Raw genomic sequence first — 17,382 nt, 5'->3', positions numbered from 1 at the left:
GCTTTATGGCAAGGAAGGTGCTTGAAAACATAATGATGTGGCTTGGAAAAGCAAAGTACTACAACTTAATAATGGACTGCACTCCCAGCATTAGTCACAGTGAAAAGATGTCATTTACAGTAAGGTTTGTTGCCAAAGAGGATCGCTGTGTCCAACTAAAGGAACACTTTATCTGTTTCCGGTCTGTGGACGACTCTACTGGAGAAGGCCAAACAGGATTGTTTAGGAACATATTGAATGAGAATAAAATAAAGGTTCAGGACTGCTGCAGCCCAGGCTTCAACAACGGCACGAACATGAAGGGAAGAAGCAGTTGCGTCCAGGAAAGGATCCTTGTGCTGAATCCAAGAGCTTTCTTCATGCCTTGTGGATGCCATTCCCTCAACCTGGTTGTGTCAGATGCAGTGTCATCTTCTTTAGATTCAGGATCTCCATTCGGAGTACTGCAAAGGATACACGTCCTGTTTTCAACATCAACAATCAGGTGGAAGATCCTCACTTACAATGTTACAAATCTGACAGTGAAGCCTCTCAGTGACTCTTTCTGGGAAAGTCGCATTGACAGAGTAAGGCCAGTGAGGTACCAGGTGACTGAGATTTATGAAGCCCTGATGGAAGTGGCACAGTCAAGGAAAGCCAAGGCTGGAATCCAACACAAGGTGCACGGCCTGGCAAACCAGATCACTGACTTCAAATTTCTGGTCGCAATTGTGGTTTGACAAGATATCCTGTTTCAAGTAAATGTTATAAGCAAGGCATTACAAACTCAGTCGATGGACATTGCGACTGCTACTACTTTGATGAGAAGCTGTCTTGATTTTGTTGTGGCCTACAGAGACAACATAGTGAAGATGCCATCACTGCTGCCAAAGAAATGGTGGAAACTTAGGAGCTGAGCCTGTCTACTAGGAAGCTCGTATTCATTGAAAAAAGAAACAGCTTGGTTAAGAGGGTGGAGGTGAGGTTATGGGAAGCTCAGAAGAAAAATTCAAAAGGGAGTTTTTTTGCTTGATCAATGACACTGTTCGAGTATACATTGAAGAAAGGTTCGGACAAATGAAGCATGACAAAAAGACTTGTGTTTTTTTGTGAAACCTTAGTAAGCTTCTGGCGGACAAGAAAACACTTTTAAGCAATTGTATGGACCTTCACTGGATGTTGACACCTAGGGAATGTTCGGACATCAATGATAAAGACCTCAAAGTCAAATTGGACAACATCCATCACATTTTGCCACACTGGAAGCACTGTACTCTCCAAATTCTCCAATTCATTCATGATGCAGAGCTGAAGGACACTTTTCCTAATATGTGGATAGCATTGAGAATTCTGCTCATGCTACCAGTCACAGTTGCGAGTGGTGAGCGCAGCTTTTCGAAGCTCAGGCTCATTAAAACATATCTTCAATTGACAATGGCCGACAAGAGACTGAGATCGCTTGCTATTCTGTTACTTGAAAATGCCATTGGCCCGTCTTTGGATCTCTCTGACACTGTGCTTCAGTTTGTGAGGGCAAAGGCAAGAAAAGCAACTTTTTGAACTAAAGGACTAGGGTTAACATTCTAAGGCTGTCACCGACTGCAACACTATTTAATACTGGTCCTCTGAATGTTGGTGCACAGTTCAATTTCTTGATATTAATACATTTCAGTTATTCTTAAAATTAAAAAGGTTCTATAAGCTTAGAGGAAATGAATTTTTTTATTTGTTTATATATGGGATGAATAGGTACAGATTTACAGATCCTAGAGTGCAAATTTATCCTCTTATATGATAGGGATAAATCACACATGCAAATCGTGCATCAAAATCACGAAAATAGCGATAAATACAATACAAATAAGGTATTTAAAAGTTTAACAAATGGGATGGAGGCGCCGAAGACATTCGTCATTACGGCGCCATTTGCTCTAGGGCCAGGCTTTGGTTTACCTAGATAATATTTATGTACTTCTGAATAAGTATGGATAATTATTTTTGTCTAAGTAAAGTATAGCATTTCCTTCTTCACTCCCCCACCCCCCACATGCCATGGATAAAGTAAGTTAGAGAACAGAGTGGATTTACCTCTTGATGAATAAATGAATCCTTTCTTACCCTAAAGCTTTGAATTAATGACTTGTGTCACTTAGACAGATCATAGTAATTGGCATTGTCCTAGTGATGAGCTGCTTGATGATATTGCACCTAAAACTGTATTATTCTAATGGTTTTAAATGACCTTCTCTGATTTTTGAAAACAGAAAATATCATATAAACTAAGTTTAAAATAAGCTTTAACTGAAAGGGAAGCACATTGGGAAAGGATGTTAGCATTTTCTCTTTTAGAGGGATTAGTTTGTGATAATGATATTTTTAAAATTCCATTAGATATGCAAGATTAACATGTCAGAGAATTAAGCTTTGGTTTTATTTTTGATGCATTAAAAATAGGCATGTTAATCCTTTCAAATTGCTCAAGTCACAGAAAATATCCACATTTACCTGGGTATGAAACACATATAAAAATTAACTCATTCATATTTTGGGATTTTTTGGAAGGAGGAAATGAAGGGGTGAAACCAATTTTGATGCAAGTTTGTGTGTTGCCCTTTCCTTACACCGTGAGTTCTTTGGGGCAGGCACTGTCTCTTACCACATGTTTGCACAGTGCATAATACAATAGGGCTGTGACCTGTTTGAAACCTGTAGGCACTAATGCAATATCTACAACTCCTCTTTCTTCTGTTCTGTCCTCACTCCTGTAACTCATAAAAGATACCATTCTTTTTGTATTTTCTCCCCCTCTCATCTCCATCTTTTCATCCAAGCTGCCCCCTACACCTAGAATAGTCTCTCCATTCTGCTATTGCAACTACACACCCTCTCCTCTATAAGGGTCAGTCTGCCACCTAATGAAGGGCTGCTAATTATTTTTATTTTATTTTATTTTATTTTAAACACCACACAAAACATATAGACTACTCTGTGCTGTATCCACCCCAGGGGGCAAGGAGGAGGTTGCTCTGTGTTTGAATTATTGTCTGTTTGGTTCCTTTGTAAGCTCCTCACGGCAGGCAGGCTCTTCTACATTCTCTAGTGCCAAGCAGATAGTCAATACTCAACACAATAACATGAATGCGCAATGAAGTGCCTTTGTTGTTAGCAGTTCATTGTTCTGAGACAAATACGTTTATTTTGTTTTCAGCTTTCTGTTTGCATTTGCACCATTTGTGCTCTCTCTTTGTCCTATTACACATGCTGAATGTTTTTCTCTGTCTAGAAATCTGGAAGACTTTACTTTGCACTTTATGATTTAAAAAAACTGAAAGAATTAACAGTAATTCCCCCACCTCCAGTGTCCTTTTCTATGCATACCTGAGACCACCAAAAGCAGACAATCCCCATTGATGCATACGTCAAGTAAACCATTCTTGCTTACACCCACCCTTTTACCTTCTCATCACTCATTGCTCCACTGCCAGTTATGTATGCTTTCCATAGTGTAAGCTTTCCTTCAAGCAAAGGTACAACAGTTAGTTATAAAGTTCCAGAGACCTATTGTGGTGTCACAGTTTACTGGACATCCTTGAAATAATGCATCTACATTTTTCTCTGGAGCGTAACCTGACCGGGGGTCTGGTTAGTGAACCCATCATGGCTGGGATATCTGTTGACAAGTATTTCTCTTGATATCTTTCCTCACTGTGCAGTGGCAGTATGACTAGTCTCATTTGTTAAAGTAGAGATGGGCTTGATTTACAAGCTTGCTCACTCTGTATTGTAACCAATATTAGAATGAAACATTGGGAATCCCTTTTCTAAGACACTTGTCTCTCCCCATTCATATTGCAGGAGCCTAGGCATTTAATTCAGGCTTTGGTGATCACAGTGTTCCTGTGATTTTCTAAGCACCTGAAAGTTAGGTACCATGATGCTCAGCATAATCTTTGTGAATCTGGGCCTAGTGTAGTTAGGTACCAGTCGAAAAAAATATTGTAACAATGGTATGATGGGGCTGCCTGTGTATTATATGTCAATGACTTTTAGAACAAGCATGCTTAGTTTACAAATAAAAATATTGTTTTCCTAACTACCAGTCTTGCAAACTCCCACTCCATCTTGAGGGTCAAGCTGTGTTCTTTCCTCCTTCCCCATCTGTAAGAAATGCTAAATTATGTCTCACTTACACCTGTGCAAGTTGTATTCGCGGTGTTAACAATGCATTGTCATTGCGTTCGGTGAATTTGTATTGGTGTAATCAACTGAAACTTTGTAAGCAATTCTTTGACACACAAGAAGGAGCATGCTTTCTTGAGTTGTACAGACTCTGCAGAACTAACCAAAGTAAAAAGCAGTATTATTTTTATCACAAAAGTCAGCAGAGATGACTGAATATACAATGATGGGTGAGAGATCGCAAAGCTGCTGAATAAGAAGGCGCCATTTTTACATAGTCACTTTTCAGAGTAGAACTGCAGAGACTCTTGGGAGGACAGGAAAACCAAGCAAACTAAAAGCTTTGGGTTCTTGACACCACTTGCCCCTACTCCGGCAGTGTGGAGCAGCTGTAAGAAGAGGAACTGACATCCATTTTTTATTTTTAAGCCAAAGGCCCAATTGTTTCCCCTGGTCTCCAACTCCATGCAGAAACGCCCACAGGAGAGAGAGGATCTATTGAAAAGAGCCTCCTTGTGGAGTTCCTCAGTCTTGTCTTGAAACTACATCAACAGTTACACCTGTGCAACCCAATCCTGTAATTAACTCCAGGCAGATGGAAACCCAGCACCTATGTAGATAGAGCTCAACTGAATTTAGACTGTATTGGTCCAGAGTGCTCAGCCTATTGCAGGAGTAAGCCCATGGAGAAGAGAGTAAATTACAGGAAAAGCTGTGTTATTCGGCACTTTACAGACCGAAAAACTCTATAAACCGGCATTTCAGGAGGGGGTGCTGGGCGTGGACTCTGGGATGAGGTTTGGGTATGGGAGGGGTCTTGGGGCAAGGAACTGGGGTACGGGAGGGGGCTCGGGGTACCAGATCCAGGCAGCGCTCACCTTGGGCCACTCCCCACAAGCAGCAACATGTACGGAGAGGCGCAGCTGGCTGCAGCTCCCATTGGTTGTGGTCAATGCTCCTAGGTGGAGGAATGGCCACGGGGGCTCCGTGCACTGCCACTGCCCCAAGCATTGGTTCCGCAGCTTCCATTGGCCGGGGACTATGCCCCCGATCCCTCCTGCACTCCAACCCTCAAGCCTGAGCCCCCTCCCATACTCAAACTCCCTCCCTCTTATCTTACCGAAATTTTTAACTTACCGGCACCTCCCATTCCCCCAACATGCCTGATAACAAAGCTTTTACTGTACGTTGTCGCAATCAGAGTTATCAGTTACAACAGAATGATACAGAACACAAACAGAATGGGCATATAGGTAATAAAACTGGTTTACTTTTATTATTATTTTACCCTTATATTATGGTAGCCCCTAGAAGCAGTCAGATCAGGGGTCCATTTTGCTGGGGGCTGTACAAATCTATAGTAAATGACAGTCCCTGCCTCAAAATACTTTCACTCTAAAGGAAAATAATGTTTTCATCATTGCTGTGAAGGAAGTGGTAAGTAACATGTTTATGTATATTTTTGTGACTTGTTCATTATGAATAAGACTATTTTCTTGAGACTTCAACACAGAGATATTCAGCTTGCAATGGTTTTTGAGTTGTATGATATTTCATAAATTTGTTTTTTATTCTGTTAATGCTAATTTTATGGTTTTAACTGCAATGATAAAGACAATGTAAATATTGTTCATACTGAAAATGCATAATTTGGAGGAAGCATAATAGTTCTAGAAACACGTCAATATTCGTATGTCTCATAGGAAGTTATGCAGTTTATATCTTATAAATTTATTATAATGTTCGTGTTTTACAGTAACACTTAAGAAGCCCCAACTAAGACTGGGTCTCGACTGTGCTAGGGATTGTATAAAAACACAGTGGGTGACAGTTCCTGCCTGGAGTGCATATGTCTAAACTGACAAGACCGACAAAAGGTGGGATGGTTTCAGAGTAGCAGCCGTGTTAGTCTGTATCCGTAAAAAGAAAAGGAGTACTTGTGGCACTTTAGAGACTAACAGATTTATTAGAGCATAAGCTTTTGTGAGCTACAGCTAACTAGCTCACGAAAGCTTATGCTCTAATAAATTTGTTAGTCTCTAAGGTGCCACAAGTACTCCTTTTTAAAAGGTGGGATAGCACAAAGGCCCAGGGAGGTGAAGTGTCTTGCCCAAAGTCACTCACTGAGTTACTGGCAGGTTTCCTGAATCCCAATCCAGTGGAATCATGCTGTCCTCCATAAAAATATTCTGTCACTAATGGCTGAAATAGTCATCAGATTGTGTTAGCTTTTTTTTATTTGTTTTTAAGATTTTGGATTATAATTGTTTCTAACTGGAATTTTTATTTTAACTTTATCATTTCAATACTAGGTAATAGTAAATGTTGCATTTCTTTACGATATAGACTTGTTTTTAAAAAACGCTCACATCATAAAAGTATATTTTCTATTAAAAATTCTGACGGTTTCATAATTGCTGTGTAAAACACAGAAAGAAACCCTGCAAAGATCTGGACTTGACTGATAAGGGAGTTGCTATAATCACAAAAAGAGAATATTTTGATTAAACTTTTTTTCCCCAGAAAATACTATGTGCGCCATAAAATGAATATTTATAACATATAAGCTTTTTATGTACAAATCATTGAATGCTTCTATTTATTAACTCCCTTTTCCCTCATGTGGAAATGTTTCTCTTCATTGTTTCCCTGGGAACCTATATACTGCTGCTCAAAACAGATGAATTTCCCTGAAAAAGCCTCATTGTCCTCTGTAGTAAAATATTCATCTATTTGTCTACATGAAGAATACAGATATTAGACTGAGGGGGGAAAGAAAAGTTTCATACTCTACCAGTTTACTTGTAATTTTGCTTGGATTTACAGTATCTGACCTGACCTCCAGTATTCATAAGTAAATGTAATAGATTGCACATTTTCCTAAAACCCATTCATTTTTTTATTATTCCTTTCTTGCAATGTCATAGTCTTTCCACATTTCTAACTTTGTTTGACTTTAATGTGAATACTCTAGAATGATGTAGACAGGTAGGGCTGTATGCGTGATGTTATGTGCATATTTGTACATCAAAACTATATTGGCCAGATTTACTAGGCATAGCTCCTGTACCTTGCCACCAGCCAGCAATATATGGCACATATCAGACATTCTCCTAAAAAGATGGCACAGCAGCTGCATTTAATGGGAGATCAGGGGTGTGTTGTACCTATTCAGCATGGGACTACATTCGAGGTGGTGTGTGGCTGCCCCACCCCAATAGCATCTATGGAAGGCATTGAGTCTCTTTGGTTAGATGGGGACTTGTTCCATAAAACACTGAGGTGTCCATCCAGATTTTACCTCCCAGTTTACCCCTTCCTTATATGTACTCTTCCTCCCACCCCCCACCCCTCCTTTCAGAGGGATTATTTGCTTTTTTCTTTTCTTTTCCCAGGTGAAGCAACCCAGACCCTTGAATCCTTGTGAGCAGGTGGCTAGCTGGAACCATCACTGTGTGCTGTGCCAATACCTAGTGCTCTGCTCCTGCGTCATTGGTACGTCCAGAGCCCTTACTCTAGTCCTGTTCTCCAAATTTAATTATGCCTTACTTCAAAAGGAACAGACATTTCCCCCTTGATTTTAAATATTATTCTTTTTTTCTAAGCATACTTTAAAAAAAACTTCCTTTCAGACTCTCAGATTGTATTTTGCTTGCTTGCATATGTCTCCCTTAACCCATGTTTAACATACACATGTTTGAGCTCACTCACAATTAACACATCAGCAAGAAATACAGGAAATACCACCGTAAGTTAGTTTTAGTGGTGTATATACAATCTTTTGTATAATCTGAAAATCTATTGAATGGCTCCTGAACCTGCTCTTCCTGCCAAATTTTACTATGAAAGATTGTTTTCATGTGTTTTCTTGTAAAGAATCTAGGTTGGAGACACTGGTTTATGAGATATTTGATAAAAAGGTTAAGGGAAAAGGAAATTTGTTGTACCAAAATTGGAGATCTGAAACTGAACCATTTATACTGACCTGTATTTAAGGACACATCTTATTTTGTAGTGGCTGACTTTATGACATAATATAACAACATTCAGCAGCTGTTGTATTCATATAGTATTAAATTATAGCAAATTGCATTTTGAATATGTTGAACAAGAACACCAAGTTGTGCTGACGGACATACTGGAGTAATTAGTTAAATACATTCTATCGTAAACCATTTGGGCATCTTCTCTTTATAAAATATGACACTTAATAACATATGGAGTGCAAATTCAGCATTAATTTTCCCAATGCTACTTCCCCCATAGCATACCAGAGTACTTCAGCATTCTATATTGTATTAAAGCATTGCAGTAATAAAGATAGAAAACCGGAGGTATTTTTGCATGATGCCAATTTCACACTAGTTTTAATTGTATTTACAGTCCAGGGACCTCATTCGTCATGGCCCAATGCCTTGTGGAGTCATTTACATGTGCACAAAGTGAATGCAATGTAGGTGTAAAATGCTATCAAATCAATGCACGAGTGTGTTATACTCACTTTGCACAGGAATAAATACACCATAAGATGCCATGCAGTGAAGAATCGAGTGCTGGGCATTTCCCTGAAGGGAGAGTGAAGTTAGCCGAAGCTATCTGGGTGGAAGCTTTGCGGGGAGTGGAATCAATGAAGGCCAAAACTCATCTGGGGTGTGGTCCCATAGCACTGAGAGATTTTTCTAAATCATGGATGTCACACTCATTCTGTGAGGAGGGCCAAATTTCACTTCTAGTTGTGGTTTGGAATATAAATTTCAGTTCACAACAGACCTCACACTAATGTCAAGATGAAGCTTGAACAAAAATCAAGGGTAAAGTATGCAGATCTAGATAAATGCACAGGCAAACTAAGCATGTGCCTAGGGCCCAAATACTGTTAGGATGCAAACAAAGAAAAGTATTTCCCTTATTTTCCTCCACCATGTAAAAAGTTCACTGCAGTCAGGAGTCCTTGTGAGCTGTTTTGCCCAAAAAGGCAAGTCCAAGAAATTCTCCCAGGAGGAGCTACGTTTAGGCATAAGATGTTTTTGCAGTTATACAAGATCCCGTGTCCCATCTTATTTTATGTAATCTTAGCTAGTTGCTCTTTGTAACGTAGTTGCTATGTTACTACCTTTGCTCCAAACACATTTATCTAAAAAAACAAACATTTCCAAGAGATTTTCCTCTTTTTGAGGTTTAATGTTATTTTCTGTGTATGTGTGATGCTTCCCAGAGTTGTGAGGCACCCTGCTACCACTTGCCTTTAGCATGGGGAAGTCTTGTCTGTGCCATCTGTGGGTCAGATCCCCAACACCACCAGCCTCTGGAAACACAAGCAGTGACTTTCAGACCTATGTAGGTCCCACTCTCTCTTTACAGGTTAACTATGGGCACATTCCAATTCCTGTGTCCTTTGAGCATCTCCCTGGAATGTCCAGGCCCTGATCCACTGGACACTTACAGAATTCACAGATCCTCTGTTCCTGTCAAACCTGGCCATGGATGGCCTGTGTACACCAGTCAGGAGATGAATAGCAAAGTCAGAGTTGAGCTGGGTCAGGATACCAGGGCGTCACAGTCAGGCACCAAGTTACAGACAGTAGGCAAGTAGCAGAGTCAGAGACAAATGAGGGTCAGCAGCCAGAGTCTAGTGTCCACAGAAAGGCACAGTCTGGAGCGGAAGCAAGCAGGTGGTCTGTCTAATTGCTCAGACATCTCCCCATGAGGGGTTCCTGGTTTATATACTAACATGAGCCAATCAGTGGGCTGTGGTGGACCACACTCAGACCCTGCTGGGTGGTACTTCCGGCATTATCTAACTTCACTAGGTCCTCCAGCAGAAACCCAGGCTAAGCTTCCAGTGGAGATGTGGAAGCATCAGCAGCCCAGAACCACCATGGTCCCAGATTCTAGTCCTGCAGGTTCTTGCATCATTCCTCCCCCTTCAGGCTCCTCTTTGGGGTGTTGCCAGTCCAGGATTGTTGTGGTGAGTTTTCAAAAGTAGAATGCACATGGGTGCAAAACTGATTAGCTTCTGAGCCGCTGCAAGGGTACTACCCTGAGGCCATGTTGGATGCATCCGCTTCCACTATAAATGGACAAGTCAGGTCAGTGTGTGCCAGAACTGGGGCTATGGTGAAGGAGATCTTACGCTGGTCAAAAGCAAGGTGGGCTTCAGGTGACTAACTGAACTGAATGGCTTTATGAAGGAGGGAAGTCAGGAGGGCTGTTTGTTCAGAAAAGTTGGTGATGAATCGCCTATAAAAAGTCATGAAGCCCAAGAAGCACTGAAGTTCTTGGCAGGTCCGGGATGCTGTCCAGTTGCAGATGGCTTCCAACTTCTGCGGGTCCATCTGAATGCCCTTCAGGGAGATGATGTAACCTAAAAATTCAGTGGTGGCCTCGTCAGAGGTGCACTTCTCTAGTTTGGCATGCAAATCATGCTTCTGTAATCTCTCCAAGACAGACTGGACATGATAGCAGTGCTGCTCAGGTGTCTTAGAATACACCAGTATATCGTCAAGGTGGATGATCATGTACTGGTCCAGGATGTGCTTGAACACATTATTTATGAAATGTTTAAATGTTTGCAGTGGCATTGGTTAAGCCAAATGGCATTGCTAAGTATCCAAAGTCTTCCATTTATTCCCAGGTCTTATGAACACTAGATTTTATGCCCCCACAAAGATCTAGAGTAGTGAAGATCTTAATAGTCCTTCAGTGGTCCAACAATTCCAGAACAAGGGGTGACCCAACTTTTTTTTTTTTTTTTGTGCACAACTGGCACCCCTGCTGAAGAGGTGAATCTCCAAATGAACCCCTTGGCAAAATTTTAATGGATATGTGTGCGTAGCACCTCCAGCTCTGGTTCAGACATGGTGTATATCTGTCTGTAAGGCACCTTTACCCCAGGTTGTATGTCTATAGGACAGTCATAGTCTCTGTGTGGAGGTAGTAAACCCTCATTTTTCTTTTCAAACACATCCAGATAGTCTTGGCACTTTTCAGGGAGACTGAGGTTCTGGTCTGGAGCCACTCCCTTCTGGTTAGCCGCCACCATTTGGGGTCTTGCTTCCGAGGGTCTTATCCAACTCCTGGAGCCCTGGGTGTGGGTCACCTGGGGACTGGTCAGTTTTGTTGGAGGCAAGCTTTTGGCAATAGCCAGAGAAGAAGTTAATACTCCTGTGCCATTAGGAGATACATGGGTTATGCAGCTTCAACCAAGTGTTGGGAGTACAAATTGGGGAACTGAGTCACAAATCCACTCAATGTAGGCTTAATGTTTGCCTTTATTTATATAATTTCAGACAGAATTATTGTCATTTATAGTGTATCTGGACATATATTTATGCCAGACACACTATATTGGTAAATGGGCCCAAGTTACCACATTCTGGAGCACCAAGAAGTTCTTCCACCTTCCATGACAGTCACTCCCTTCATTAATCCCCTGGTCTGGTCCTTCAGTCACATTCTTCAGTTTCTGTGCTGGTGTTTCTCCACGTTGGGCCCATGTTTACTTCAGTCTTTTATACATTTCTGCATTGCAGATTAAGTAATCTTGATCCTATTGTCTTTTAGCACATCAACTCTGGGTTTTAGGTAACCTATACATTATGCATGAGCAAGCCACAATTACTCAACTTCTGTATTTTTCCTTATGGTTTTGCAGTTTCTGGTCATGTTGTTTTGTGTCACTCTGCCCTGGGTCTTCCCAGAAGAAGGGTTTTTTTATTTATCATTACATTTTTATGTATCTCTTACTTACATCTTCCAATATGTTACCTTTGTTCTGTCGGCCTTAACATTTTAAACAGATTAGCAGTCTATGTAAAAGAAGAACTGGCAAAACCATACTTATGCCACCAAAGCCTTAGCCTGTTACTCCTCATCTGTACTCATTCACTATACATAGCTATGTTTTTAATGACTTGTAATTATCAAAGCTCTGAATCTTAACCGTTAACAATTTTTCATTTTATATTTCAAAGTTATACATCAGTATATGTTATTTTTTGCTACCCTTAATCTATTAGAAAGGGAAGGAGGAATTACGGAAAACATAATTATTCGTAAAATCAACATTTCTTATCTCCTTTACTCTTGGGGTGTTTTTTTTTTCTTCATTTAAAGTCCAGTTTTATTTGAGAATCATTGCAAAGAAACTTCATTAGAGATTTTTCTGTGAATGCATTTCGAGGGGTGTATCAATTTTAGAGCCTTGATATTTATTTACTTTTAATGATACCACTCCACAAGGAATGCCAATAATTATTGGAAAGAATGAAGAGCAGATCACATCAAAGCATATTATTTCCTGGATCCTTTCCATTACTGCCCCTGCGGGGACGGTCTCTTGGGTCATCGGTCCTGCTATAGAAGTGACCCATCTGTTGCCTCCACCAGTGTGTGCCCTGCTACCAGGCCTGTGCTGGTTTGTTTCTCAAGCTCTTTCAGGTTGGACAGGAGTGGAGGATATGTCTTTGTGTCCCACAGTAAAAGCAGAGGTTCAGCTGCCATTAACATTGTTTCTCCTCTGGGACCAGGCATCAGTGACCTGCATGGGTTCAGGACTTGGTTCTACAGGTTTTGGTGTGGTGGGCAGGCAGGGGGTCATTGGGCTATCCCTTCTTCCCTCCTTCTGCAAGCACAGCTGAAAGTCAGTGCACAGGGTGAGATAAATAAAGGCCTCTAGGTGGGTGAGGTTTTCAGTGTGGGCTAGCTCTTCTTTTACATCCTCACTGAGTCCCCTCCAGAGCTGGTATAGATGAGCTGCCACATTCCATGTGATATCACCTGTAAGCCATCGGAAATAAATGATGTAGGAGATGGCCAGCCCTTGCCCCTGGCAAAGCTTCCAGAGGGAAGACTCTGTGGAGTGGACGCCATGCAGGTCATCAACGATAGTTGGGAAGGCTTTCAGGAAGGTGTCCCAATTGGAGAGCACTGGGCTGTTTGTGCTCCAACGGGGGAAACCCAATAGAGCGCTTCGCCAGTAGGAGGGTAGACTGCTAGCTTCACCTGTGACTGCTTTGCTGGGGTATATTTGAGGGCAGGCAGGAAGAGCAGCCTGCATTGGTTCAGGAACCCCCGGAATTTCTGACGGTCCCCATCAAACTGGTTGGGCAGTGGCACCATGGGAACCAGTTCAAGTGATGAGTGATCTGTTTGGTCACATAGCATAGCTGCTTCTCCCTGTTAGTGTGCTAGTTACTTGCATGAGGTCTATGCTTTGGCAGCAGGCTGTGCCACTTGGGCCTGTAGCATGATATTCTCCACCTGCTGGTCAGTGACTTGGTCCTGCAAGTCCTGGGCCCTTGGGGACCTCATTGCCGGAGGGTAACCCACCCCTTTCATCATCTGTGGAGGGGTTGGATGGGAGGGTAGAGCTGAAAGTGGTCTGAGCAAACTGTCACAGCTGGGTTGTGGGTGGCCTGTGTGCATCAGTCAGTTACCAAGTTGAGTTCAGGAGATGAGTGGTGGAATCAGAGTTGAGCTGGGTCAGGATACTAGGAAGTCAGGGTTCAGGCAGCAGCTTACAGGCAGCAGGCAAGTAGTGGAGTTGGCGATGAATGAAGTTCAGAAACCGGAGTCTAGTGTCCACAGTAAGGGAAGGTCTGGAGCAGAAGAAAGCAGATGGTCTGCATCATTGCTCAGATAGCTCCCCATAATGGCTTAATATACCAATGTGAGCCAAATGCTGGGCTGTGCGGGGCCACCACTCAGACCCTGCTGGATGGTTCTTCCAGCAGTGTCTAGCTTCACCAGGTCCTCCAGTGAAAACCTGGCCTGAGCTTCCAATGATGATGCAGTAGTGTCAGCAATGCTAAACCACCATGTTCCCAGATTATAGTCCCTTAAATTCTTACAGTTCCCAAAGGAACAGTACACCACAGCTTACCAGTTGCACCTTAGATCACAGCTCTGCTTCCAAACCACTTGAATGTTGTGGTAAAAAGACTCAAAGATGCAGATCTCACAGAAAAAGGGTTCAAGTGTAAGATAGAGGCAGCTAAAGTCCCGAGGTGCAGGAGACAGTCAAATTTGCCCAAATCTCTTGAAAGTGGAATCCACAGTTAACTGGTCTGTGTCTAAAACAAAAAGTCCAGTCTTTTATAGGTTTGGCTAATTATTACCACATTATTATACCATATAAATTATTATTTGTCGGGGATTTAGTGACATTGTGTCTGCTATTACAATCTGAGTGTTGTGAGATGTTATTGATAAGATAGGCCTTCTCTTAATGCTGAATGCTATGAGGTTTCTGTTCAGTCTGACCTCTGGAAAGTAGTTTCTCAGCTGGAGTCACACCACAGAGAATCCTCTGCCACAAGCACCTAACAGTTTTATCCTGGCTTTTTCAAGCTACATTGTCCATGTGGATCTTGGTGGGTTACAGATGATGTTGGAGCTAAGAGGTAACTAGGTCTCAACCCATTAAAGTCACTTTAGATTAGAACCAGGACTTGAATTTAGATAAAAAGGAGCCACTGTAGTTCTTTGAGCATGGGTTTGAGGTGATCCCATCAACCTTTGATGCCAGAGAGGTGGACTACTAAGAAGGACTGAGGAAATTTTTGGAGGACAGTTTCCATTGGGCCTTCATTGCCACCACTATGTCAATGACCTTCATAAGAAAAGGGGGTTTGGAAACTGGGCATTAATTGGTAAGGTTGCAGACACTTAGTGTAGACTTTTTCAAAATTAGCTAGACTGCAGAGGGTTTGTCTTTCTTGGAGGAGGCATTGATGTTTTCAGTTAATAAAGGGCCCAGTTAAAAAAGGGTATTAGCATCCACTAGTAATGAGGGAAAAGCACCAGGTTCATATATCACGTGTAAGGCTAAGATTTTGTCATGGTTATTTTTAGTAGAAGTCACGGACATGTCATGAGCAATAAACAAAAATTCACAGAAGCCGTGACCTGTCTGTGACTTTTGCTGCTGAGGCTCCATGGCTCCCCCCTGCCACCGTGGTGGCTGGGAGCTGTGGGGTTCCCCCTCTGCCCGCAGCAGCTGGAAGCTGCAAGGGGGGCCCCCCTCTGCCCATGGTGGCTGGGAGCTGCAGTATGACCATTTTTTCAAAAGAGAAAATGGGACACCCCCAGCCACTCGCCCGAGGCATCCCTCTGTGCGAGGCTGTTGCCCGTCGCTGAAACCCTGAGGAGGGCCCCCTCAGGAGTCTGTCACCTGTCGCTGGAACCTTGCAGGGGGTCCCTTGTCCCTGCTGTCTCCTGTTACTGGAATCCTGCCAAGGCCCTGCTGGCTGCCAGCTCCAGAGTCCTGCAGCCCCTTGGACTGAAGCAGAGAATATCACAGATTCTGTGACTTTCATGACCTTCATGACAAAAAGTAGCTTTAATCATGAGCTAAGTCTTCCTTGCAGCTTTTAGGTCTGATTTGATGAGTGGCTTAAATTTCACCAAGGCCAAAAGATTTGGCACTGTTCTTAGTCCTAAGTATAATATATGAACTAATTCTCTACTGATGGAACATCTCTGTAGTATTGTTACATCAATTATTCTCTTATTCTTCTCTTCCAGCTTTCTTGGTTACATTTACATACCTATTCCAACATCTAGTTTGGTAAGAAGAAAAGAAAGTTGGGCAGGTTTGTCTCAGTGGGAGTTAACTAATCCATCTTAAAATAATGATGACAAAAAAGACCATATCTGCGAGCAGAGCTTCCTTGATTCTCTTTCTGTGCCAGATGATTACTGCATTGGAAGTACCTCTTGATCGTAAGTATTAACTTGTGAAATAAGCATGTTATAATGGAAGATAAGGACAACATCTAAAACCAAACATTGAGAATGTATTAGCCAATGAAGGAGAATCTATGTATCAAAGCATTTTAATCATTAAGTGTTTACTTTCAATTTATAATGTTTTAAAAGAACTGTATAAATAAAATGGCCTGCATAATTAGCCTGAGAATGGCTGATGGAAGATTTCCATAATTATGACAAATTTCTAAAAGTATCTATTATAGGCCGGGATGGTATTGTTAAGGTTGCCCAACACTTCCCATTATAAGACCCTGTGTTCAGTAGTTTATAATTTTGCTGAACTTTGACCATTTTGCCTGAAATTTTCCATTCCATGTTCAATGCCTGGTGTCTGCCTTAGGTTGGATTTTTTTTGGAAAAATTTCAACCAAAACAGTTCAGTCATTTTCAGGAACAGACTAGAGAAAAATACATTGTTTCTCCCATGGATCATTCCAGGAAGGAAGTCCAGGCCCAGGACTGGCAAAGATAATTAAGAGCCCTAGGTGGCATAGGGGGACAGCTTCCCTAGGGCCGATCCTCCCCTTCTCCCTGTTTCCAGGTTCGGGGGTCGGGGTGCAACAAGGGAGGGCCAGGGGGCTCAGATCTCCGCGCTTTGGCCATAAACAGAGAGGTGAGGAAAGCTGGGGGGAGGAGGTCCTGGTTTCTTCAGGGAGCTGGGAGGGAGATGAGAGGGTAGCGGGGGAGAAAGAGCTGCAAACCACCTCCTTAATTCCTACCTAATTTTTTTCATAAATATCCAAGGTTAGCATCTCTGCCCCAGGTCACCTGACACTCCAGGGAGCAGGTCACCCTTTTATAGTGGCATTTCCTAAATTTGGAATGGTTGACTTTGCGACTTAAATAATGTTCTTGTAACAAAGTTGTGTGTGTGTGTGTGTGTGATACTAAAAATAAACTACATAAAAGTGAAAGTATCAATTCACTAAAGAGACCTAAGTGTTATGTAGATATCTCAATGAAGATCTCTGCTCAATGTGCAGATGCAGTCAAAAGAGCAAACAAGATGCTACGATACATAAAGAATAGGATGGAGAATAATACATAAAATATTATAATGCCATTGTAGAAATCAGCGGTGCAGCTTCATCCACAGTACTGTGCAGTACTATTCACACTATCTCACAGGGGTATTTCAGAATTATAGAGGGTTCAGAAATAGGTAATGAGAATGGTTGGGGACATGAGAACACTCTTACATGTTGAGATATTGAAAAGGCTGGGATTGTTTACCTTCGAAAGAAAACAAATTAAAAGGGGCATAATACAACTATATAAAATAATGAATGGTACAAAGAAAGTAGATCTTGAGCTTCTGTTCTCCCTGTCTCCTAACCCGAATAAGGAGATGTTCAATTAAATTAAAAATGGCAAATTTAAAAGTGATAAAAGGAAATGCTGTTTACTCCTGGGGCATTCTATGCCAAAAAATTGAAAATTCTGCACACAATA

General features: G+C 41.8%; 1 protein-coding gene across 26 annotated transcripts in view; it reads left to right on the top strand.

The window, feature by feature from the left end:
- Positions 1-17,382, top strand: part of NRCAM (neuronal cell adhesion molecule) — a 280,578-nt gene that overhangs the window by 154,125 nt on the left and 109,071 nt on the right. For 21 of the 26 annotated variants that reach the window (XR_014713314.1, XR_014713315.1, XM_084641215.1 and 18 more), the window contains 2 exons: positions 7,554-7,653; positions 15,685-15,882. Coding sequence is in view for 24 of the 26 variants with exons in the window: in XM_084641215.1 (XP_084497341.1) it covers positions 15,792-15,882 (91 nt within the window). In the remaining 2 variants the exon portion in view is untranslated. Of the gene's footprint in view, positions 1-7,553; positions 7,654-15,684; positions 15,883-17,382 lie in introns of those variants that run through there. The other 5 variants (XM_084641222.1, XM_084641221.1, XM_084641218.1 and 2 more) reach the window with 1 other exon arrangement.

The sequence above is a fragment of the Lepidochelys olivacea genome, assembly GCF_965140295.1.
Source record: "Lepidochelys olivacea isolate rLepOli2 genome assembly, chromosome: 1".
NCBI lineage: Eukaryota > Metazoa > Chordata > Testudines > Cheloniidae > Lepidochelys > Lepidochelys olivacea.
Note: the sequence above shows the minus strand (reverse complement) of the source record. Positions and strands in the feature narration are given on the sequence as shown.